The sequence below is a fragment of the Uranotaenia lowii genome, chromosome 1 (assembly GCF_029784155.1).
Source record: "Uranotaenia lowii strain MFRU-FL chromosome 1, ASM2978415v1, whole genome shotgun sequence".
Taxonomy (NCBI): Eukaryota; Metazoa; Arthropoda; class Insecta; order Diptera; family Culicidae; genus Uranotaenia; species Uranotaenia lowii.
In genome coordinates, this window is record NC_073691.1 from 19,454,571 (window position 1) to 19,479,186 (window position 24,616).

Below are 24,616 nucleotides of genomic sequence, written 5' to 3' on the forward strand. Positions count from 1 at the left end.
GGCGATTTGAGAAATTTCAAAGATTTTAGAAATTTTAATCTAAAATCTCTAAAATTTCTCAAACCGCCGAAATCTCTGATATCTCTCAAATCGCAGAATCGTTAAAATCTCCAAAATTGCCAAAATCTTTAAAATCTCTTATATCTCTAAAATCTCTGATATCTCTAAAATCTCTCAAATCGTTTAAATCTCTAAAATAGTTGGCAAGTCTCTAAAATCTCTTAGATCTCTAAATCTCTACAATCGGCAAAATCTCTAAAATCTCTGTAATCTCTGATATCTCTCAAATCGCTTAAATATCTAAAATCTCTAAAATTTCAAAATCGTCGAAATCTTTGATTTTTCTAAAATCTCTAAAATCTAATCTCTGAAATCTCTAAAATTCCTCGAATTGCTGTTATCTTAAATTCTATACTAAAAAATCCCGTAACGTCTCCAAAATATTCAAAATTTCTTAATCACAAAAGAAAAACAAAAAAATTAAAACATTTTTTTTAAATTATAACAATTGCTTAAATCCATGAAGTAATTACTAATCTCAAAATTCTTAGATAATCTCAACAATACAGATAATTTCTAAAATATAAAAACAAATGAAAACTGCGTATATGTGTAATCACACAAAAATAGCACAAACGTACTATTATAACAAATCTCGAATGTCTAAAAACAAATGAAACCTTAAAAAATCCCAAAAGCTTAAAAAATCTTTAAAATTTTTAGGGTATTTAAGAGAATTATCTTACAAATGGTTGTATTAAGGCATTTTACTTATAAAGTTTTTAAATGCTGGGAGTATTTATCCTAACTTTTTAAGAGAATTAACCACCATTAAATTAATTTTGATTTAAAGTTTCGGTGAATTTTGGTCTTTAAGAAAGAATCCAGAGCACATCTGGAGTATGATTTTTTAGAACAGAAAAAATCTGAAAAACCCTTTAAGTCTCAAAATACCACAGATCCTTACAAATCAGAAATTTCATAAATATTTAAAAAACTTAAAAACCTGATACTTCAAATTTCGCTTTTTAAGGTTGTTATCATTCGGGTGACACCTATCCACCGATAGACGAAATAATTTGAAGATGGATTAACTCATCTACCGATTGATAGGTTTTCCTTTTTCTATCCACCTTCTTATTTTAATTTTTTTGCAAAAATTCGTCACAATTTAAACTGGAATTATCCCCTCAAACTTGTTGCCCGACTACGGCGGCACTCCGCTGTGAAACCGCTTCTGTTCCAGCCGCCGCCGCCGGAGTAAATTAATTCAAAATTAATAAATATTGATCCTGCGGCACCAACGCGTTGCACTCCACCTACACGCTACTAGCGTGAATTTCAGCCAGCCAGCAATACGGGGCCGATATACACGGCAAATAACAATCGGATTAAATGGTTGCCTGCGCTCGCTCGCTGCCAGCTTTCCCTGAATGGGAACAACCCTGTTACACACCCACGTTTCGCGTTTGTGTTCACTTGCCTCCGCTTGCGTGTTTACAGTGCTGCTATCTGTTTGCAAATTGATTAAATCAATAATTTATGACCGTCCCACTCAGCGTTCATTCAGTTGCAGATTGAGCTGGGGTTGTGATTGCTCCTCGAGCGAGCGTTTGTAAATTTGCATTGCTTTCATATTCAATCAATTATTGATAACGACATTGTCTGATTTGCTTTCCCTTTTTTTTTTCTTCTTTTCTAACAGGGTTCTGATGGAGGGTCAGTGGTGTTCGCATCTACACCAGCATCATCGCAACCGAGCGCAGCGGCAACGGCCTCCGGCATTGTCGGACAAACGGCGGCGGCGGCGGCGGCGGCAGCTTCAACGACGACGGCCACAACGACAGTACCCGGAACGACCGTTCCGAGTCCGGCGGCGCCCCGAAAGTCGGACTTCCCACCGACCGGGCTGCCGCTGAGCAATGGACCACTGGCCGGATTGGCCGGCAGTGCGAGTCCGGTGCCGGTGCCTCCAGGGGCCAGCGCCGGCCCAGCACCTCCGGCCCCATCCCCAGCACCGGCAGCACTCCCGCCGCCGAGCCTGCCACCGCCTTACACCACACCAATGCAGGTCAGTATCAGAATACATAGTTACTTTTGCCAGTCGCCAACAGGTGGCCACCAACAGACTACCCAAGAAAAAAAACTCCACCAATTAGTCAGTCAATAAAAGCGATAAATATCCCCGTTTGTCCAAACTGTGCCATCGCATCCATAAACTTTACGATCAATGGCGATCCCTCGATCTTACTCTTCCAAAAAAAAAATAAAAATAAAAACGAGATACATCTATAAACCACTTAACTATCACCTTTTAAAAAGCTATATCGGGGACTTTTAATGGCAACCGTAACCTTCATCGAGATGAGAGGAGGTACCCCTTTTCGCATCCTGTCATCATCATTATTTAATCCGACGTTTATCGACAGGCGTCTCTCTGTAAACCTGACTCTGACTGTCGATCGCTACACAACGACGTCACGTCGGTGCCAAGATCCGATCTTATCTCTGTGAGATCGCGCTTAACGATCGCACTTTCGCACAAAATCTCCACACAACTGTTGTGTTGCACGAAAGACGGCCATTAAACTGGATCCGTTTGTGTGCCAAGTCGATGGCGATGGTCATGATCATCATCACCAGCACTATCATCATTATTGGAGGCTGTGCGCACATGAAAGCAATTACTTTAAATAACACCCTCTTTTTGGTAGAGTTTTTATCTTTCCGATACCTACAACAGGTTAATTGCTTAATTTCGTCATATGGTTTTGTATGATAGTTTTAACAACAACTGTTTGGACTCTCTGGTTTTTTTTTTCAAAATTCTTTTGAAAAAAATACAAAACGACGCATTCCATCCCCAATGAAGACCAAAAATGCAAGATCGCGAGTCAAAAGTATAATATGTATCTAAAATTAAAAGTCTAAAATCAAATATCTCCAATTTTTTTTAAACTTCTTTTGAAATTCAAAAATGCACAAAACGACGCATTCCATCCCTGATAAAGGCCAAGAAGAAAGGTCGAAACGTGGGACGGTTTATATTTTCAATTTTAATATCAAATCTAAAATCGAGTAAAATGAGAGTATGAAGTCGAAAATTGAAAGTCAATAATATCGAAAGTTGGAAGTCAAAATGTCGAAAATAGAAAGCCGGATGTTGAAAGTTGAAAGTAGAAAATCAAAAGTCATAAATTGAAGGTCGACAGTTAAAAATCGAAAGATGAAAGTCTAAAGTTGAAAGTCGAAGGTCGAAGGAAAGTCATAAGTCGGGAATGGAAAGTGGAAAGTCGAAAGGAAAAATCCCAAGGTCGAACGTTGGAAGTCCAAAATCGAAAGTGGTCGAAAATAAAAAGTAGAAAGTCAGAAGGGGAAAGTCGCGAAAGAATTAAATAAAAATCAAGGAGAATTCAGATATGTAAATAGAATAGACTGAAAAACTAAAAATCGACACCAGCTTGACAAATTAAAATGTTGTAGAATAAAAATAAAAATAAAAACAAAAAATATGGAACACAGTTTAAAATTAAAGAACATATAAAACATAAAAAAAGAAAAAGAAATTTAAAAAAAATTAATTTTTAAACAAAAAAAATCAAAATGAAAATTAGTTTAGAAAAAATCTAAAAATTAATTGAAAACTCAATATAAACGTTACATATAACGACAAAATAAAAAAAAAATGAAAATGTAACAGATTGTGCGAAATCAACTGCAACAGCGAATTTTATCGATGTATGATGCTGTTTTTTTCTTGATTAGAGATGTACCGAATAGTGGTATTCGGTGAACGGCCGAATACCGAATATTGGTCGAATACTCTGTTGAGTTTTTAATCGAAATTAAAAAGCGACAATTTCATTTTTCATCTACTTCTTCCATCCTAATACTCCTTATGTTTTTGAATCGATTATTTTCAACCAGATGTATAAAACATCAGATCTTCTTAAGGTTTAGGTCTCTTTGATTTTTAAAATGTCACCAATAGTTAGATGGACATAAGATGAATTGTCTCTCCTAGGACGTTTATCTCCGAAGAGATCGGGTTCTTGTGAAATCTGGGACAAAACTTTTCAAAACAGGTGCCAAGCTATTTGAAATTACTTATTTCATATTGAATAAGATGAATCTCGAATTTTAGTTAGATGTCTTAAAAATAGTTGTCAAAAAACGATGATCCTTAACTTTAAGGCTACCATATTTTCTACCAAACGAATCCACACAGCCGGGTCAGGACTAGTTTTTTAAATATTTGTAAAAAAAGAGCATATCTCAACAGATTCTAGGCATTATTCTCAAACATACAAGAGGAAAAAGAAAGTAAATTACTTAAAATTTAATGTTTTCATCGACTCACAGCAGTAGTGTTGAAATCGTACCTTAGGGCTAAAGAAAAATCAATGTTCATATTTGAATTTACGCTAACAAATCGTTTTTAAACTCAAAATCTAAAAAAAAATAAAGAAAAATTTGGGTATTTATTTGATTTAGCAAATAAACCCGGGTAAAATTCGGAAAATTTCAAATAATATCAGGCCATCCCGGTCAGATTTGACATTTCTCGAATTCTTTACTGGATTTATTGATATGCCTGGATATATGAAAAAAATCTGGAATAAATGATTATCAAAGTATAAAGCTATCTACAGTGCAGGGCTGGTAGAGAGTCACTTTTTAGTGACTTGGTCACTTTTTTTGAGTCAGTCACTAAAAAGTCACTTTTTTCATCACTGAAGTCACTATTTTCCGAAAAATGGTCACTTTTATCACCAAAAGTCACTTTTTTCACCGAAAATAAACTAATGAAAGAGTAATTTGAATTGCGCGTGTTAATATTGACGGTAGTAAAGGGAAATTACTTGATCAGTCAGTTAGAATTTTTTTTCGCCTCCGGCGGAATTTCGGCATGAATCACCCTTGGCTTGAGACATTTCGATCTACGACATTATTTCACGTTCATGAATTGAAACTAACTTTGATTGTAGATTTTAATTTTTAGTTCAATCAACCTACTGTATTGGAACTCAAAACCTGATATACAAAAACCCTATCTCGTCTTTAGAATGGGTTTTTATTAAGAAGTGTAACTAAGATTGAGATTGAAACGAACCATTTTTTTTATTAAAAAAATCTTTTATGTCATAACAAATGTTATGTTGATATGAAATATTCTTAAAAAAAACAATTTCAGACTCCTTTTTATTTTGTGTTTTTTGTTCTTCTAAATACTTAAGAAAAGGGTTTTAAAAATTTATACAAGGCCACAAAATTTACATTTTTCTTAGGTGCTATGAATTTAAACGATAATTTCAACTAATTTGGGTTCACCGAATCAAAATATGTATGCAATATTTCTATCAGCTTTTGTTATTGAAATGACTTTTGAAAATAAGTAAAAATCTTTAGAGAAGTTTCTGCACTTTTTTTTACAAAAACTCAAATCAAAAACATATTATTTAAAAATAAAAGTTTTATATGAATTGATGAGCTTTAAATAGAATCAAGTTTTTTAAACTTTCTCCTGTGATGTCAAAAATACTTGTAATGATATTTTTCCATAATCAGTTATCTATCAATGTTTGATTTTACTAGTAATAAACTCTTTAACACCAAAACTAAATGTGTTCAGCCAAATTTGACAAAATTTCTAGTTTAGGACACCATTTACCAAATCAATAGTTTAAAAAAAAAAAGCACCAATATGGTTATAACTCTTCCTGAAATGTTTTTAAAAACTCATCTTTTTTGTTTCCATATTTTTTTTTTATTTTCAAATAAATTTACCTAATTTTATTGTACAGTTTTTTTTTCAATTTTCTAATCAACTTGCCGAATTTTTTTAATTTTTAACACATATTTTTTAAAATTGTTTCCTTGTTTTTAAATTCGAAATTTTCGTGTTCTTCAACCATAAGCCTTTAACTTCAAATTTTTAATAATAAAACATAATTTCAACCTTTTGTTCTTTTTCTAAGACCCAATATTTTAATCAAAAGTGACAAAAAACTCAGAGCTTGTAATTTAAAGCTTAAAAATCTGCGATTGAAAATTTAAAAACTTTTTATTAATATGTTTTATATGAAATCATGTTTTTTGGATCGATCATGATTTTTAAATGAATCTAAAAAGTTTGAAAAATTGTTATAAATAGCAGCTTTCAAAATAAATTTTAATACGCAGTGTTAACTAATTTTGTATTTGATTTGTGCTTGCAATATTAATAACAAAAGTTTTGAACTCATTATTTTCAATTTTTCATCAGTTTTTATCATTCACGTAATTACTCATTTTCTAACATTTCTTTGTTGAACATGAAGTTATTATTTAAGCTTCTAAAATGAAATTTTGATAACTGGAGGATTTTACTTTATTAAAGGTTTTATGTCTGGCTTATATAACTGGCACTTTTAAAATAATTATAAATATATTCTTCTTTTTATCAAATTAAATTAAACCATCGAACATTGAATAAATTTTGTTCAAAATTCATTTTTTATTCAGTAATCGGTAATTCACATTTTAAATCGTGATTAAATATTTTTTGTTCAAATTAAAAAATTACAGCGGAATTTCTCACTAAACTTCCAGTTGAAAATGAAGAAAAGAATTCCAAATTTAGATGAATAAAAATTAATAATTATTATCATTTTCCTAACATCTATTCATGGTAAGTTTTGTACAAGATTGGACATTTATTTTATAATTCAGATTTTTTAAATTTCAAATTTGCTAAGAAATTCTTTTGAAAGCTATTTATTTCTTACTTTCTTGACTTATCGAAAATTTGAAACATTCATTGTAATATGTCTCCAAAATTTGGTTTATCATTCATTTTTTTTAGTTTGTGTGTTGAACATGAGTGACAAACGGTGTAAGAAAACCCTTTTCTTTTCAATTTTTTATTTTTGGTATTGTTATTATTTTTATCTAAATTTGAATTTCGAAACCCAACCCCCCCCCCCTGGAGACGGATCCTTTGCTCGGGCCTGATTTGGTCACATTTTTTGTACTTCAGATTACGTTTTTCGTTCTACATAGTCACAATTTGGTCACTACTTTTTCATGGTCAAACCGCTACCAGCCCTGACAGTGAAATATACACGGATACACCCAAAAAATTTTACAAGTCTGTTCGTGTATAAAATTTGAATAATAAGTATTCGGCCTATTCGGCCGAATACTTGGCTCAACTATTCGATGAGCCGAATATTCGGCTTAACGGTTTTTTGGCGGTATTCGGCGCCGAATATTCGGCCGACCGAATATTCGGTACATCTCTATTCTTGATCCTTGTTTACGTTTTTCCATGCGTGCTGGGTTGCCAGGTGCCGAGATTTGTCTGTAAAACACAGACTTTTGACCCTTTGTTCAGATATTGGTCAGACACAGATTTTGCCGAGATTTTTGCTCAGAGTGCCCAGATTTTACAGATTTTTGAAATTGAGTGATGAAATCAATATTCATGTATTGGATATGATCTGTAAGTGCCGATAATTCAAGAAATCTTGCTTGAAGGCATTTGATATTATCAATCATGCATTAAAACTTAATTTTTTCAATAAGATCGGCATGGTACGTGATAGAAAACAGTCTTTGTTATATGTAGTTCTGTTCTCAACTCGAAAATAATCCGAAAAACCACATTAAAACATCTTACCCCAACCCCTCCCGCTCATCTCGCACATAATTGAAATTATTAAACCTAAATTTGTGATTTTCCTTGTGTCCAGACATATACAGACTTTTTTTAACAAGTGCCCAGATTTTTTATCCTTAACACCTGGCATCCCTGCATGTCCCTGCCCCGATGCACGAAAACGGAACATCGTTTATAATCTAAAATTACATCATCATTATATTGAGGCGTGTAAATTTAGAGCAAAAACGATACACGGAAAGAGAACAGCTTATTGTCGTGTAAAAATACACAGCGATCTAAAATTTTAGATACCGCCATGCTGAGGCATTCTGCTGATATTCTAACCGGTCAGCGTCACTGGGGAATCAGTTCCGGACTGTCATGGTCCTGATTCATACGTCACTGTCGGATCAGGATAGATTTTGCTCACAAATGCCTCGGATTGTTCCGGCAAATTCCTCTCCTGGCAATCAACATCCAGATCCCTGCTACTTTAAAATCTGCCGTCGCTGTAATCGAGAAACAAATAATTAATTTCAATAACATAATTCGTTTGTTTATTAATTAAAAAACCCACCACTTTTTTAAAATTACATCAAAAGGAGTGGAAAATTACATCTTTGAAAAAAAAAGATCACTCGCGTTTTAGATTCCGTATACTTTTAGAAATTTTTTGCTGTGCATTGGTTTAGATTGACTACACACTCAAGACGAAATAGCTACACATATTTAATTATAACGCTACAAAGTAGTCAAAACTTCGAAATAGAAAAACGAATATTAAAACCAAACATCTTGAAAACCAAAAACCTTTAAAAAATTAGAAACAAATAAATTAAATAAATAAAAAAGACGAAAAAATTTTTGCACAAAATAAATAAAGAATAAGATAAATGGAAATTTTTATTCCATTAAAAAAACAAATAAAAAATTCAACATTAGAACCCAGTTTTGAAATCAGAAAAATTATAAAAAATAAAAACCCAATAAATTCAGAAAATAGAAAAAAATTGATAAAAAAAACGAAACAATAGTTAAAATTCCCCTTTTTTTCCTTTTTTATAGGAATTTTATCCATTGGGGTAGGGTCATTTTTTCTCGAAATTTAAAACCCGACAAGATCAAAAATTGAATCAAAATCTTTATTCTAACCTTAAACTTCAATCTGAAATTCATAGAATTAAACAACGGTCAACTCGACCAACTGCTTTCAGCTGATATAAAACTAAAAGCTTAGTCATTACAATCAGGATTAACAAGGCATAACGGTTGATGAATTCCAAATAAATTAAAGAAAAATTAAACCTCCAAGAGGGGTGCTTCGCTTTTCAATTAACCCACTCGAAATAGTCGAACATAAAACGGTTATTGTAGGCACCAAAAATCTGTTATCCACTCTCAGAAATGATTAGCTTTTAATGGCTCAATTACACTGAATACATCCATCAAGGTTTCGAGTTGCAGTTTAACCCTCTACAGCATCTTGACTATGAATCCGTTGAGGAAAATGAATTTCATCAATGGAAATAACTAGAGGGTTAACAAAAATAAAATTAAAAATCGACGAAGGTATCTTTATTCAACATCAACTCACTTAAGTAGGGAGGGGTCTTCCTAAAAAAAAGTAAGGCGTTCCTTTTCAAAGAAACACAGTGTAGATACCTACTTAATTTTGTGGCTTTTGGGGACTATAAAAAGTCGACTCGATTGAAATTTCTTTTTTTTTTTGCTCCTACAAACTTCACAAGTAGAATTGAGATGAACTTAAAAACCACCGGCGGCGATGGGAGGTTTAATTTTTTCGGTTTTTAACTGTCGGTCAGTCGTTAAATGTCATTAAATACACCCCCAGTCTGTTTGTCTTTCAGTTAGGAGATTGGCCTTCCGTGACGGATAGATAAAATTTCAAAAAATAACAAATCTAGTTAGCGCTGAAGTTGTGAACCTTTGGAACAAACTACACATAAACAGATGGCCGTCAAAGTACGGTTCCGTTAAAGTAGAAATCGTAAAACAACAAATTGTTTTTGAACAGATAATCGTAAAAAAAACTGGTGCTTTATTCAACTGTCAAAGCGATGAAATTGATTTTTGCCTTTTTAATTGCATCTCACTGTTTACCGCGACTTTTTGGCAGGTGAAGCTTTGATGAATTTGGGAGGAGTCACGTTCTGGACCTTGTTCATAGCAAACCACGGATCATCTAATTCACGGACAAAACGCAGTGTCGTTCGGGTTAGTTCAAACGTGTTAAACCCATTTCTAACGGTCGCCATAGTAGAGGAATGTATTGAAAATTTGTCTTGTCAAAATTTGGACAAAGCATACAACATGCTTGCTACAACAACACTCACCGGAAATATAGTCATCATCGGGCTAATCAAACCAATGAACAGACGCGCAAACCACACGATACAAATCTCCAATCGTGAATCCGTTTCCAGCAACCGGAACTCGGCTGCAACCGGACATGACGTTCGAAAATTCCACAACCTCCCACCCCGTTCGTCTACATTATTGCACACAATGCGGGTACAAAATCCTTTCTCATACGAGCTAGCAGCGCTGGAGCAAAACCACGAAAGCACAATTTGATAATGGTCATGTCTAATGAAATAATCATAACGGCAATTAGCCACCGTTCCTCTTCCGACAACCATCGAATTGAGCCGAAAGCCGTTGCTTTGTTTCCGGCCGGCGGCGTCTCCTGCTTTGTGGATTATTGTCCACGCCCGGCTAGCAAACGTTCGATTCTGGTATTTGCATTTTCATTCCGGAATCACCTTCCCACCACCGATCGTTTGGATTCTCTCTCAAAAAGGATTTTCCGGTGCGAGGTCGTGGAACGTATGTTTGCCAGTACAATCCCTTCTGTCGCATCGCGTCGCGTCGTGACAACACAATTCAATTTTGGGGGCCGTGGCCCTCCTCCCCCAAATAAACAAACATTTGCATAATTGCATTGATTTCCTCTTGCCTGGACGGACACACACACAGGTCCAAATTGCCCCCGAATTTTCAAAAGGTACGGAACAGTTAACAGCGATTTCGCATTACGTGGATGGCGTCACTTCTAAAAAACCCGGTAGATTTACTCGAAGCTCTCTCTAACTAACTGAAAATCGATTGTATTTTTCCAATAAGGCTGGAACAAATATCAATTTCTTCTTTTGTCACCCCCCCCTTCGAAATTTCAAAAACCCGAAGGGGGAAATAAATAAAGTTTGAAGTAATTTATGAAAATTTCAATTAAAAATTCCAATATCCGAAATATTAAAAGACCAAAAAACTAATTTTATGAAGATGGAAGTTAGTTCACCTTTTGATTTCTTGATTTGATTGAATTAATCGATAAAAAATTACTTGATTTATAAGTTTTGTGCAACGATATAGTAAGCAATTTGGTTGCATACAAGCTTCCGTGCAATTTATTCCAGTTTATTTGTTTTTCGCATTATTTTTTATTGTCCCCCCCCCCTCGCGATGTTCCAACTCCGAGTGACAAAAGAAGGATTTGAAATTTGTTCCGGCCTAATGGAGTTCGCTACCTGGCACCAGCATTTGATACGAAAATTAATTATCTAGCATTTTAAGGAACAGAAAAGCACTAAAATAATCAAAATCAGGAGCAGTAGCGGCAGCACAAGAGAGGATTAGTTCGGATTATGTGCAATCAATCGTATTTGAGAGAAATTAGTTATCGTTATCGGATTCTTATGGAATCCCGATCGGGAGAGGAAAACAAAATTAATGAAATTCGGATATTTTTTGATGGTTCATTTGTGTCGTTTTTCGTTTTGAAGTGTTAAAACGTGTTGAAACTTCGGAATTTTCGCCAAAATATCCTCAATTCTACCTCTGAATGGTCGCTTGAAAAAGATGTCCGTGTCAGTGAAATCGATTTGAAGTTATAGGCAAAAATAAGCTATTGGAAACGAAATTTATGTTTTACATTTAATTTTTTCGCCAAAACCATTTGGCGCTGGGTGATTGAAAATCGATGGAAACAAATCGAAAAAAGCAATAAAATTGAGAAAAACCTCTAACAATCTCAAAACGAACACACACATGTAGGATCTCAGTGAAACTTCATATTTCTTTAACTTGACTCTGCGATGTTGTGCATCTTTCTACGATATGATGGCTAACAACTATCAAATGCTAAAACCAGCAGCCCACATAAAGTTTATAAAGATTTTCAAGATTGTTAGCCGTGGTCGAGATTAGATCTTACGACCACTAGGTAGAAGTCTTGAACGTTATCCGCTAGGCCACGGACAGTTTTTTTTTTTTTTTTTTAAATATGTCTTTATTTGTACCAATTCATCATTACATTTATATTACATTATTACATTAAATTAGGTGTTCAGTTCAATGATGAACTGTCCAGAGCCCTATAGTTTATTAATCACTATAATTTATTTATTTGAATTAATTTTGCTGAGTGCAATCAAGTATTTTTATGTAGGAGAACATCCTGTAATGTCAAAAAATATTTTAAACTTACTACTAAAAACTAAAACTATCCTAAATTAAAACTAATTATAGAGAGAACGAATCTCTGCGATGGAAGACTGCATCGATTTGCCTCTGAAGTTGGAGATGATTTTGTTGGCCATCTCTTCGATCGATTCAATGCCCGCAATCCGATGAAGATCTTCGGTGCTGTGCCAAGGTGGAAGCCGCAAAATCATTTTCAGAACCTTGTTCTGAATCCTCTGGATGGCTTTCTTCCTCGTCGCGCAGCAGCTAGACCAAATCGGAACTGCATACATTATCGCTGGTCGGAAGACTTGCTTATAAATAAGCATCTTATTCTTCAGGCACAGTCGGGATTTCCTGTTGATGAGAGAATAAAGAGATTTAGTGTATTTATTACATTTAGATTGAATATCTTCAATGTGATTTTTAAAAGTAAGATTCCGATCAAGTGTGAGTCCCAAGTACTTCACGTGATCAGACCATTCTAATGAAACCCCATTAAAAGTTATGGAATGATTTTCATTAGGTTTTAAAAATTGAGCTCTTGGCTTATGGGGAAATAAAATAAGTTGAGTTTTGGAAGCGTTAGGAGAAATTTTCCACATTTTCAAGTAATTCAAAAAGGAATTTAAATTTTGTTGCAATCTACTGCGTACCACCCGTAAATTTCGACCTTTGGCTGAAAGCAAAGTATCATCAGCAAATAATCTTCTACCTTTTCCTTCTGGTACATCAGGAAGATCAGAAGTAAAAATATTGTATAAGATTGGCCCAAGTATACTGCCCTGAGGGACCCCAGCTCTAATGGGAGTCCTTTCAGAGCATGAATTTTGATAGCTTACTTGTAAGGTTCGGCTAGTCAAATAATTTTGAATAATTTTGGTGAGATATACAGGAAAATCAAATCGAGCTAATTTAGCTACTAAACCTTTGTGCCAAACACTGTCAAAAGCTTTTTCAATATCTAGAAGAGCAACACCAGTTGAATAACCTTCAGATTTGCTAGCGTTAATCATATTAGTTACACTCAAGAGTTGATGTGTAGTAGAATGTCCATGACGAAAACCAAATTGTTCATCAGGGAAAATAGAATTCTGATTAATGTGAATCATCATTCTATTCAAAATAACTTTCTCAAATAGTTTACTTAAAGAAGGAAGCAAACTAATTGGTCGATAACTTGAAGGCTCTGAAGCACTTTTTCCAGGTTTCAAAATTGGAGTTACTTTGGCATTTTTCCATTTATTGGGAAAATAAGCCAAGTGAAAACATTTATTGATGATTTTAACTAAAAAATTTAAAGTGCTTTCAGGCAACTTTTTAATAAGAATATAGAAAATCCCATCTTCCCCCGGAGCTTTCATATTTTTAAATTTTTTGAAAATCAATTTAAGTTCATCAATATTTGTCTCACAGGAACTTTCAAATACATTTTGCTTAGAAAAAACATCATCAAATTCAAGGGAAATTTGAGCATCAATTGGACTAACTACGTTTAAATTAAAATCATGAGCAGACTCAAACTGTTGGGCTAATTTTTGAGCTTTTTCTGCGTTAGTTAAAAGAAGTTTATCCACATCTTTCAAAGTAGGAATTGGCTTCTGGGGCTTTTTCAGAATTTTAGTTAATTTCCAAAACGGCTTTGAGTAGGGTTTTATGTCCTCTACTGCTTTAGCAAAATTTTCATTACGGATGAAATTTAAACGACGTTTGATCTCTTTTTGAAGGTCGCAATAAATAAATTTCAAATAAGGATCCCTAGTACGTTGATATTGGCGTCGACGAATGTTTTTCAGTCGTATCAAAAACTGAAGATCATCATCAATTAAAGGTTGATTAAATTTATGTTTAACTTTGGGTATTGAAGCGGCTTTAGCATTGACTATTGAAGTTGTCAAATTTTCTACAGCCAAATCAATATCTTCAATTGAATTCAGTGGAACGTTTACAACTAAATTACGTTCAATAAAATTCCTATATCGCTCCCAGTCAGCTTTTTGAAAGTTAAAAGTTGATTTTAAAGGGTTTTCAATGGGACTTTGGGATAAAGAAAAAGTTACTGGAAGGTGGTCTGAATCGAGGTCCGCATGAGTAACTAATTGACTACAATGCTCGCCTAAATCCGTTAGAACCAAATCAATTGTGGAAGGATTTCTAATCGAAGAAAAACAAGTATGCCCATTAGGATATTCAACAGTATAATAACCTGCAGAGCAGTCATTAAATAAAATATTCCCATTTGAATTTGATGAAATATTATTCCAAGATCGGTGTTTTGCATTAAAGTCACCAATAATAAAAAATTTAGATTTGTTTCTGGTGAGTTTTTGTAAATCTCCCTTCAAAAAATTTTTCTGTTCACCGCTGCATTGAAAAGGCAAATATGCGGCAATAATTATAATTTTCCCCATAGACGTTTCTAATTCAATTCCAATTGTTTCCAAGACTTTGGTATTGAAAGAAGGAAGAAGTCTAAATTTGAGACGACTATTGATGACAATAGCTACACCCCCACCTTGTCGATCAAGTCGATCATTTCGTAAAATTTTAAAGAAAGCATTGCTTTTCAAGTTATTGTCCGGCTTTAAAAAAGTTTCAGTGATGGCAGCAATATGTATGTTTTGAGTTTTCAAAAATAAAAAGAATTCATCTTGGTTTGCCAGCAAAGATCTAGCGTTCCAATTCATAATATTTAAACATCTATTTGGATCCATGAGGGAATCGTAAAGTCATAATAATTTTATTAGCATAATTAAAAGAAGTTTGGAAAGCTTCAAACATTGAATTTGCTTTCAACATAAGTTGCATCATTTCCATTAAATTTTGATGCAAAAATTTTAATTTTTCCTCAGTAATCTCACCCAAATCAACAAAATTGTTAGGATCAGAAAATGAAGGAGAAGAACAAGTATTTGAATTTCGGGGATTTTCCCAAGCCTTCGCATGAACGTTGAGACTTGGTTTTTTCCCATTTTTATTAGTTAAACCTGAAGAGGGAAACCCATTTTCAACCACCTCTGAGAACGATAAACAACGAGTCTGTGGCGCAGAATCAGCACAGGTAACATTAAAAACACTTCGGGTATTACCCAGCCGTGATTCCAATGTAGGCCGAGGCTGACCGCGAACAGGCAGGTTGTTTGCCGGCCCGATGTGTGAAGACGAAAAAGAGGAAGGAGGAGAAGAAACTTTTCTGGAAACTTTGGGATTTTTCCTAGAAGCAATAATTTTTGCCCTGATGGGACAGTCTAGCGAATTCGAGGAATGATTACCTGCGCAATTTGCACACTTGAAAAATTCTGTTTGTGGCTTATCACCACCAAAAAGGCATTTAGATTTTTCATGATCGAATGAGCCGCAAAGCATGCATCTGGCATTCATTCTACAATTTTTAGTGCCGTGACAAAAAGCTTGACAACGACGACATTGCGTAATATTTTGAAGGAAATTGGTTGAAGATTTACGGAAAGGTTCGAATTTGACTCGACAATGAAACATAAGACGAGCCTTTTCAAGAATTTGCAAATTATTAACTTGATCCTTTTTAAAATGGATCAAATAAAGCTCAGGAGCAAAACCAACACTACTGATATTATTCGTGTTGGTTCTTTTCCTCATTTGAATTACTTGAATCGGAGAAAAACCTAACAAAGAATTTAATTCAGTTGTGATCTCATCCGGTGTCTGATCGCCGGTGAGACCACGAAGTACAACTTTAAAAGGACGATCACTTCTTGTGTCGTAAGTAAAAAATTGATGTTTTTTATTATTCAAATAATTTAAAATTTTTTGAAAATCATTAAAAGATTCCGCCAAAATACGAGCAGTTCCCCTTCGACCGATCTGAAAAGAAATCTTCACATCCTTGACGGAAGTGACGATTTCTTTTCGAAAGGCATTGAAGTCAGGAATCGTGACCGTAATTGGTGGAACCTTTTCGTTTTTAAGAGTATAAGAAGAAGAAGGTTTCTTAGTACTCTTATCAGAATTAAATATGAATATTTCCTCATCACCGATGTTATGAAGGACATCGAATGAATTGGAAATTTCAACTTTTTTGGGCGATGGACCTGAATTAGTTTCGGCAATTCGCTTTCTACCAGCTCTTGAGCCGGCCGATGACTTCCCCATGCTGGAAAGAAAAGAGAAAATATGAATAAAAGAAAATGAAAATAATTTTAGCACTGAAAAGTGCTGATGGAAAAACAGGTAAGGAAAAAATAAATAATGTAAAAATGTTCCTGCAGGTACACAGCAACGATACGATGCTCCGGCGTACGTGTTGACGGCTCAACGGTACAGATGGAAGTGGAGGCCACGGACAGTGGCTTTACCGAATTGAAGATGTAAACAATTCGAAAAATCCTAAAAAAAATATTTCAAAATCAAAGATGTTTAAGATAAAAAATTCTATAGAGTATTGAGCCAAAAAAATCGAGAAAAAAATAAAAAAAACCTCAAACATGGCAAACATTAAAATTCTAGAATAAATCGGAAAAAAACGGATTTAATCATCAAAAACAACTTTAAATCTGAAAAAAATTAATAATGGAAACCTAAAAAAAAACTTTAAAATGGAAAGCACTTAGAAAACCTAAAAAATTTTAAAAAAATATTTAGAATATTCAAAAAAGTTACAAGAAAATTACACAAAATACAAATATTCTAAAGTTTAAAATCAACAAATTTTGGAAGTACAACAATTGAAAAAATTAAATTAATCAAATCCATAAAATCTAAAACTCGGGGAAAATAAATGAAAAAAAAAACATCGATTTCTCTTAATCGTGACTCGTGGTTCCCGAAGGGAGTACCTTGACTCAGATGTCCGCATTAGAAGAAACCATGTCAGAGCCACGTGGTAGGCTAAAGCCATAGCTTATGTGAAGGAATTTTATGTTAAAAATTTAACGGTTTTTTTTTGAATTTTTGCTAGAATTCACGTTCATTGAGTATAAAATTTTGATAACTAAGTTAATTTGTTATTTTTGAGGAAGATGTATACTCCCCTGATCGAAATATTTCCATTCTCGCAACTCTTGCCTGCCGAGATTGAATTAAAATCTCTGCGAGATAATTTAGTGCTTATGGCAAATTGGCAAGCTTGGTGCTGAATTTAAGCACCTGAAGAGTTATCGCGTCGCGAACAAGACCAGTGCAAATTTTAACGGTGTCACGCCTAGGCCTACGGCCTGTCGTCGTCGTCGTCCCGTTAAGGTAAGGGTGCAGCAGCAACAACAACCTGCAACAGATTGATTTATGTTTTAATAAATCTTCCTTCGTCGTTGTACCGTATAGCCAAGTGCCAAGTCCGAGAGGCATGTTTAGAAAAACTACCGCACCGTCGCCTAGTCGCTGTAAATGCTAATGGCCGCCACTTAGGCTGCAGTAATGACTGTACTAATTCAATCATTTAAGCCACACACGCGCGCTAGCTTGCTCGCGTAATTTGAATGAACAATTAGCGTAAACACACCCTCTAAATAATGTTTTTTTTTTCTTCTCTCCTTCCAATCACCAACAGGTCTCGAATGGTCCATTGGGAACGCACCTGACGCCAATCGGTGGCCATCCGGCTGCCGGAGTAGCGTCGCCTCAATCACAACAGACGGCCGGTGTAACGTCACCACAGCAGCCGCAACCCTCGGCGTCACCCCAGTTGGCAGCAGCTGGTCCCGGCGGCAAACCACTGCTGCCGACGGCTTCGGCCAAAATCCCAGTGACAACGACGGCTGCAGCTACGGCAATGCCAGCAACCGGAGGGAAGCCTGGATCTCCAGGTTCCGGATCGGTGCCGTCACCTGCAATGCAACAACAGCAGGGCCAGCCTCTGACGCCGCAATCTCAGCCACCACAATCGCCGCAGCAGCAGCCACAACAGCACAATAGCAATAGCAACAGTAGTAGCGGTGGAGGTTCAGGTGGCGTCGTTAAGCCTTCGTCTGTTCCGAGTTTTATCGGGGCAGGTTCGTCGTTTGCCCCGGCTGGTGCCGCAGTTGTTGGTTCGTTACCAAATGGCCTGCCACCGGCCCCAAGTGGTGGCCAACCACCGCACAGTAACTCTAGCAGTAGTAACAGCGCGGCACCTTCCTCGTTGCCACTGAACGTGCCCCACACACCTCCGGCAGCTTCCCCAGCCAGTGGTCAAAGTCCGGCCATCCATCCGACGGTGGAAAGTTCCCTGGCAGCATCGACAAGTGCGTTACGAACCCACAGCCCAGCAGTGGCAACGAGTGCGGCCCTCACGGCAGCCGTCACACCCACTGGCCTCCTAAACGGATCTCATCCAGGACTTCCACCCTCAGCTGCAGCAGCGGCGGCGGCGGCCATGATGATGCCTAATGGCCTCGGCGGCATCCCACCGCACTATCGAGCACCATACCCTGGTTATCCACATCTGTACAGTCCCTACGGGAGCTTCGCACATAGTCCATACCTACAATCGCCGATGGCATCAAACCTATCTCCTCGAATGCATCCCGGTGCTCCACACAGTCTCCACATGATGAGTCTCGGCCTAATGGACCCAAGACTGCAAGCTCCACCGATGCCTTCTGGAGCCAACGGAAGTCCGTCTCAATCGCGCGATCGAGACGCTTCCCCCATGGGTGGACCACCACCCTCAAAAACTGTCCGACCGATGACTCCGAACAGCAGCAATGGCAGCACGACGCCATCATCGCTCGGTGCCGCACAACCTACCGGACCGATTCCACCGGCTCCCCATCGCTCGACGCCACCAACGTCATCGCACATGAGCCATCATCGTTCCGAGTCCGGTCATCTCTTACCTCCTCATCAACCTCCGCCGCTCTCTCATCAGCAACCGCCAGCACCGCATTTAGTAGGACCTTCCTCGCATCATCCACTGGGGGTTGGCGGACCGCTTCCCCCCGGTCACCATCCCGGAAGTCACCATCTGCCGCCAGGATCGCATCTACCGCCAACTAGCAGCAGCAGTAGTAGCAATATGTCTCACCCACACCAGCCGGCTTCCAGCAATAACAGTAGCAGCAGCAGCATACCCCGACCACATTCTCCTCGCGGTCATAGTCCGAATAGAGAAAGAGATAGTTATAGGTAGGTTATCACCAAATTTTAATTTTTCCGCCGTCACACTAATAATCATCCCTCCTTTCTCTTCCAGCAGTAATCTAAGTAGTTTATCTCGATCGACTCCCGGCTCGGCGCTACCGTACGGCAGCGGTGGCAGCACGGCGAGTAGCACAAGCACTGGCGGTCCACCACCCGGGCCCTCTCCGACGCTTCCTTACAGTAGCAGTAGTCCGATAACGGCGACGGCCACCGCTACCGCTACCTCTAGTCTGACCTATCCTAAACCTTCGCTAGCCACTAGCTCCTCTAGCAGTAACAGTAGTAGTAGTACAAGTTCCGGTGTGCCGCCCCACGGTTGGCCTCCGTCGTCGTTGCCACCGTCCGTAGCAGCGGGATCTGCTGCATCGGTTGGGGCAGGGGCTCCTCCAACGCACTCTCCGCACGGAGCAGCAGCGGCCACCGGACCCCCCGGAAGCAGCAGCAGTTCTTCCTCGCTAGCTCGGCCCACTCCTCCCCCGCCTTCGTCGTCGCAATCTTCCTCCGGGACGCCATCCGCGTACCCATCGCCACTGTTTACGGCGCCTCTTCCACCGCCGGTCGTTTCGTCGGCCGGCGGCAGCTCATCCTCCTCATCTCAACCCGCCTCGGCCCCGTTGCCATTCTCAGCCGAGTCACTGTTCTCTACAAAAGGTAAGCAAGCTCTTTCATCAATCCTTTATAGAACAACCAACAAAACTTTTTCTCCCTTCTCCAGCCTCCGACCAGGCGGACATGTTGCGGCGCGAGTTGGACAATCGGTTTCTGGACCGCAGCGGAATCGGTGCGGTCCCCCCATCGCCCTACCTGAGGCAGGAGCTGCACCACCATCAGCACCAACACACGCACCTGCATCAGCATCAACACCAGCACCAGCACACGCCGATCCTACCGACGGCAGCATCCGCAAGTCCAGCCCTCTTCCCACCTCCCCTTTTCAAGGACGTTCCCAAGATCGGTGCCGTCGATTCGCCCTTCTACCGGACCGGGCTGGGAATGCCGCCAGGCTATCCGGCCTACGGGCCCAGCCTGTTGCATCCCGGCCTAAGTGGACCGACCCAGTTCGTCCCGCCCAGTCATCTGCCATCTTTCGTACCGAAGGTAAGGAGCCATGTAAGTTGATTTTTTTTAAACAACATTATCTTCCTACGCTTTCATTAACTAAAAAGATCAGCTCTTTCATGAAAAGATAATGCTAAATCCCTAACCACATAACTAGAGATCAATCTTAAACCCTTTTTTTCGTTCCATTACTCACTGCGCTAAATGTGTAGTCTTATGTCTTATCAATGTTTTTAAGTTGGTAGACCCTAGAAGAAAACCATTAATCAACAACACCATCATAATCACCAGCAGCCAAATCATAAAGCTTGGTTTTTCTTTCTTCTTTCTTTCTCGTTTTTAATTTTGGTTCGATTAACAACCACCAACACGATTCGATCACCACAAAATCACCTACCCACCTTTATGATCATCATAATCATCATCAGGCGCCACCGGTTGATCCGAACAAAAAGGTAGGTTCATTTCACCATTTTGTTTTAAAATTCAACTAGTCGATACAACCATCAGATACCCACCCTAGACCCTCCATTCAATCCTCGATCCTTTTAGTTCAACATAGAAAATCACATGTGTGCTTGCTTGTTCATCGTCACATCATAGCTCTGTCCGTTTTTCTTAATATGTCAAAACTTCCCTCAGGGATGAGCAAGGTAAGAAATAACCTACCCTAACTCCAAAACGAGATGGCTTCTACTTTATCGACATTCTTCTCCATTATCGAAACACTCAAAAACAATCCAAAAACTACTTATTCACCCCCCTCTCTACTCTTTTCGCAGAAAACCGGTAAGTGGAACGCGATGCACGTACGGATAGCGTGGGAGATCTACCACCACCAGGCCAAACAGAACCCGGACAAGGCCGCCTCGATGAAGACGGCCTCCGATATGTTGAGGCCCCCCTCGCACATGTACCCGCCGTCGGCTGCGGCAGCTGCAGCGGCGGCGGCGGCCGGTCTCGTTCGGCCACACGATCTGCCCACCTCGCCGTACTCGCCGGCTGGCCTGCCCGGCCGACCGGGCCCGTACGAATCGGCGCCCCTTCCGCCGAGCTTCATGAGCTCGGCTGCCGCTAGTCATTTAGGTGAGTGGTTCAAAAGTTTGAAAAAAAAAAACAGATATAACCGAATAGACTGCAAGTTGAAAACCAGGGAAATTCCAGAAGGTGAAAATTAATAAGGAAGCTCAAAAATTATTTAAAAAAATCAAAACAAAGGTGACCAAATTGACTAACATTTAAAAATATCGGAAATGAATAAAATTATTGAAACAGTCGCCAATAAATGACAACATGAGCGAGCGAAATAACCAAAATGATAGGAAAAATAAAAAACATAAATGACGAAAAAGACAAAAAAAGCAAAAATCACATTTTCGTAGGTGATGGAAAGATTTAGAGAAACATTAGATATCAAAGAACGAAAGAACATAAGCCGTAAATATCATGCATTTTTCGAAAAAGATACAACGGCTCACCGGCAGGACTTGAATCTGTAATCTCCGCTCCACTACAACGGCGCGTTGTCTAATTTCACCACGGTGAACATGATGAAATCGGCGAACACGAGTGTGGGACTAGGTTCTCGTTCACGCGGAGACTCGCCCGATGTGGACTTACCTTCTCGACGGTCGCACAGCAAAAGAGGAAGGAGTATTCGCGTGAAGTGAGAGATAGGTTTCCCCGCAGTTGTCATTCGTTTAACGGGTGAAACGGGCCGACGTTGCAGTGCTGCTAGATTATCTGTGGACGATACTTATGTTTTCGTATAGGGGTGTTCTCATAATATTGCTATTCACAACGAGTAATCGAGCTCTGCCGACCAACTGCTGAACCTTCTATCGAAACACCATGTATATCCCGCATGTGATCTTTCCCACTATTGATCTCTCTTGTTTCTCTATCCCTCCCACCTAAAAATTACAAGAATTACAAAAACTTTAAAACGGAAAAATTTAAAAAAAAAAATTATATAGAAATGACGAACGCAATAGAATTTGATAAAAAAATCAATTTTTTTCATTATATTTTTTTTATTAAAAAATTTAATCATTTTTTTTTATTTTCCTTTCTACTATTCGCAAACACACAGGTGTCTCCCCGTTCGGACGGTACGCCTCGCCGTATGGCGGATCGCCCTTCAGTGGCCTGTCGCCGTTCGCCCGGGACATCCCGATCGGATCTCAGATACCCGGTTCGCTACACGATCCGTGGAGAAGGTGGGTGTTTCTTATTAGAGTTTTTATTTGTGAATTTTACTTATTGACTTTTTTCTTTAATTTTCTAGTGCAATACCTCGAAGTGTGGGTTCTTACCCGCCGGGACCGCCTCCAGGGGCGGGTGGGGCGTGGCCTCCCACGATCAAGCAAGATCCCAGTATAGCGGCCGAAACGGCAAGACGTGAGGCCGAGGAACGGGAACGACAGCGGGAACGCGAGGAACGGGAACGGGAACGGCAAAGGAGGGAACGTGAAGAACGGGAAAAGCGAGAGCGAGAACGGGAAGAGAAGCTTCGGAAGGAACAACAGGAAAGGGAAAGGGAACGTGAAAGAGAGCGGGAACGGGAACGGAAGGAGAAGGAACGACGAGAAATGGAACGAAGGGAGATGGAACGGGAACGGATGTTGCAGCAGCAGCAGCGTGAATCGAAGGCTGCGGCTGCGGCGGCAAGTCAGAATATGGTGCGGGATCGATCTCCGCTGCGAAATGGGACCGATCTGGATGTGCGGATAAAGGAAGAGCGCAAGGACGAGGCGGAGCTTATAATGCGAAGTCAAGCGGCCGCTGCAGCTGCGGCCAGCGATCCACGGTATCATCCGTCGATGATGCCCCATCCGTACATGACCAGTAGACATCCTGCCCATATGTTACCGGGTGCTCATTTATCTCGATCGATGCTACCACCTACGATGGGTCTACCGTCGCATTTCCCACCACCAGGTCCATGGGGACCGGATCCGTTCCGGGACTATAGGCTCGAATCTCTTCACCAGCTGCGATACAATCCACTGATGGATCCGTATCGAGTTGAGGAGGCCAAGGCATCGCTTTTGTACGCCCAATCGGCAGCCTACCGAGGGAAGGAACCGAGTCCGGTTCCACCACCCTCGCACCATCGTATGCCTCCGGGAGCACCCGGAGGTCCACCGGGAATGCCTCCGGGAGGTCCGCCCGGTAGTTTGAAACCACCCTCCTCGCACCTGGGTCCCATGGCTAGCAACGGTCCGGGACCGCCACCGGGAGCCCCGGGAGGACCACCACCCGGTGCGATGCCCGGAATGCCAGGACCAGGAGTCGGAGGCCCCGGCGGAATGTCCGTCGCCGTCAGCGATATGCACAAAAAGGAAGACTCCTGCCAGTCACGATGATAGTCATCAGCGTCCGCATCATCATCATTGATCGTTATCGATGACGATTGAGGGAGCTGATAGAAAGAAGGAAAACAAATCAAAACGGAACGGCTGGACTTTGGCATGCGGAATGAAAGGCAGGCGAAAGCGAACGTGCAGCGCACACCAAACACAATAGAGCAGCCTAGCCTAGCCTAGTGTATGTGACGATGATTGCGAGATGGGAGGTGCTAAGTCAAGGGACAGAGCAGCGTAATTAAAAACAACAAAATGGTGATATTTTAACATGTAATTTAGTGTTACAAACTGAGTAAGGATAAAACCCCTAACAGTAAAAGTGAACAAAACGAAAAGATAAATGCTAACTGAGCATGAATTTTGATCAGAGTCGGAAATTATTAGTGAGATATTTAATATATTACTTATTACACGAACACAAACAAAAAACACCGGAGAAAACCGGATGATTTGTCGTGGTGCTCTTAGCCCATCCCATCATTCGTTTGGGAAGTAAATAATTACTGTGCATTTTCAACCGATCACAACTGAACAACATCAACAGGCAACAAATGAGATTGGTTATAGTTTGCTAGTGTATAACCAATCCGTGAGCAAAAAAAAAGAAAGAAAAAAAACAAATAATAAACTGTAGAAGAATTTTGCGTTTAGAGGTTCAACTGCGCTTATGATCGGGGAAGACCGAAAACTAGAAAAAAACTAAAACAAAGTACACAATTTATTGTATTATAAATGCAAACAAAAACGAAACGAAAGAAAAAATGGGAAAACATGAAAAAATACAATGTAAATGTATAAATAGAACAAACAGTAGTAAAAGTATTTGTGTAAAAAAGTTGGAAAATCAAACAAACGAAGCAAACAAAACAAACAGCAGCAGGGTTTTGCGAGGGAAAACATACTTATTATTTATATTTGAGGAAACAAAAACAAAACAAAGCGAAAAAACGAACGCATCTCTCTGTGAAGG

The 24,616-nt window shown here is 38.9% G+C and overlaps 1 protein-coding gene across 8 annotated transcripts in view; it reads left to right on the forward strand.

Annotated features, from left to right (window-relative positions):
* LOC129738565 (nascent polypeptide-associated complex subunit alpha, muscle-specific form) overlaps positions 1-24,610 on the forward strand; it is a 368,810-nt gene extending 344,200 nt beyond the window's left edge. For 2 of the 8 annotated variants that reach the window (XM_055729789.1, XM_055729790.1), the window contains 8 exons: positions 1,706-2,071; positions 17,649-19,204; positions 19,272-19,870; positions 19,935-20,329; positions 20,707-20,733; positions 21,061-21,364; positions 22,371-22,497; positions 22,566-24,610. In XM_055729789.1, the coding sequence (XP_055585764.1) occupies positions 1,706-2,071; positions 17,649-19,204; positions 19,272-19,870; positions 19,935-20,329; positions 20,707-20,733; positions 21,061-21,364; positions 22,371-22,497; positions 22,566-23,646 (4,455 nt within the window). In that variant the 3' untranslated portion in view covers positions 23,647-24,610. The remainder of the gene's footprint in view (positions 1-1,705; positions 2,072-17,648; positions 19,205-19,271; positions 19,871-19,934; positions 20,330-20,706; positions 20,734-21,060; positions 21,365-22,370; positions 22,498-22,565) is intronic. The other 6 variants (XM_055729792.1, XM_055729791.1, XM_055729793.1 and 3 more) reach the window with 6 other exon arrangements.
* The last annotated feature ends 6 nt before the right edge of the window (positions 24,611-24,616 follow it).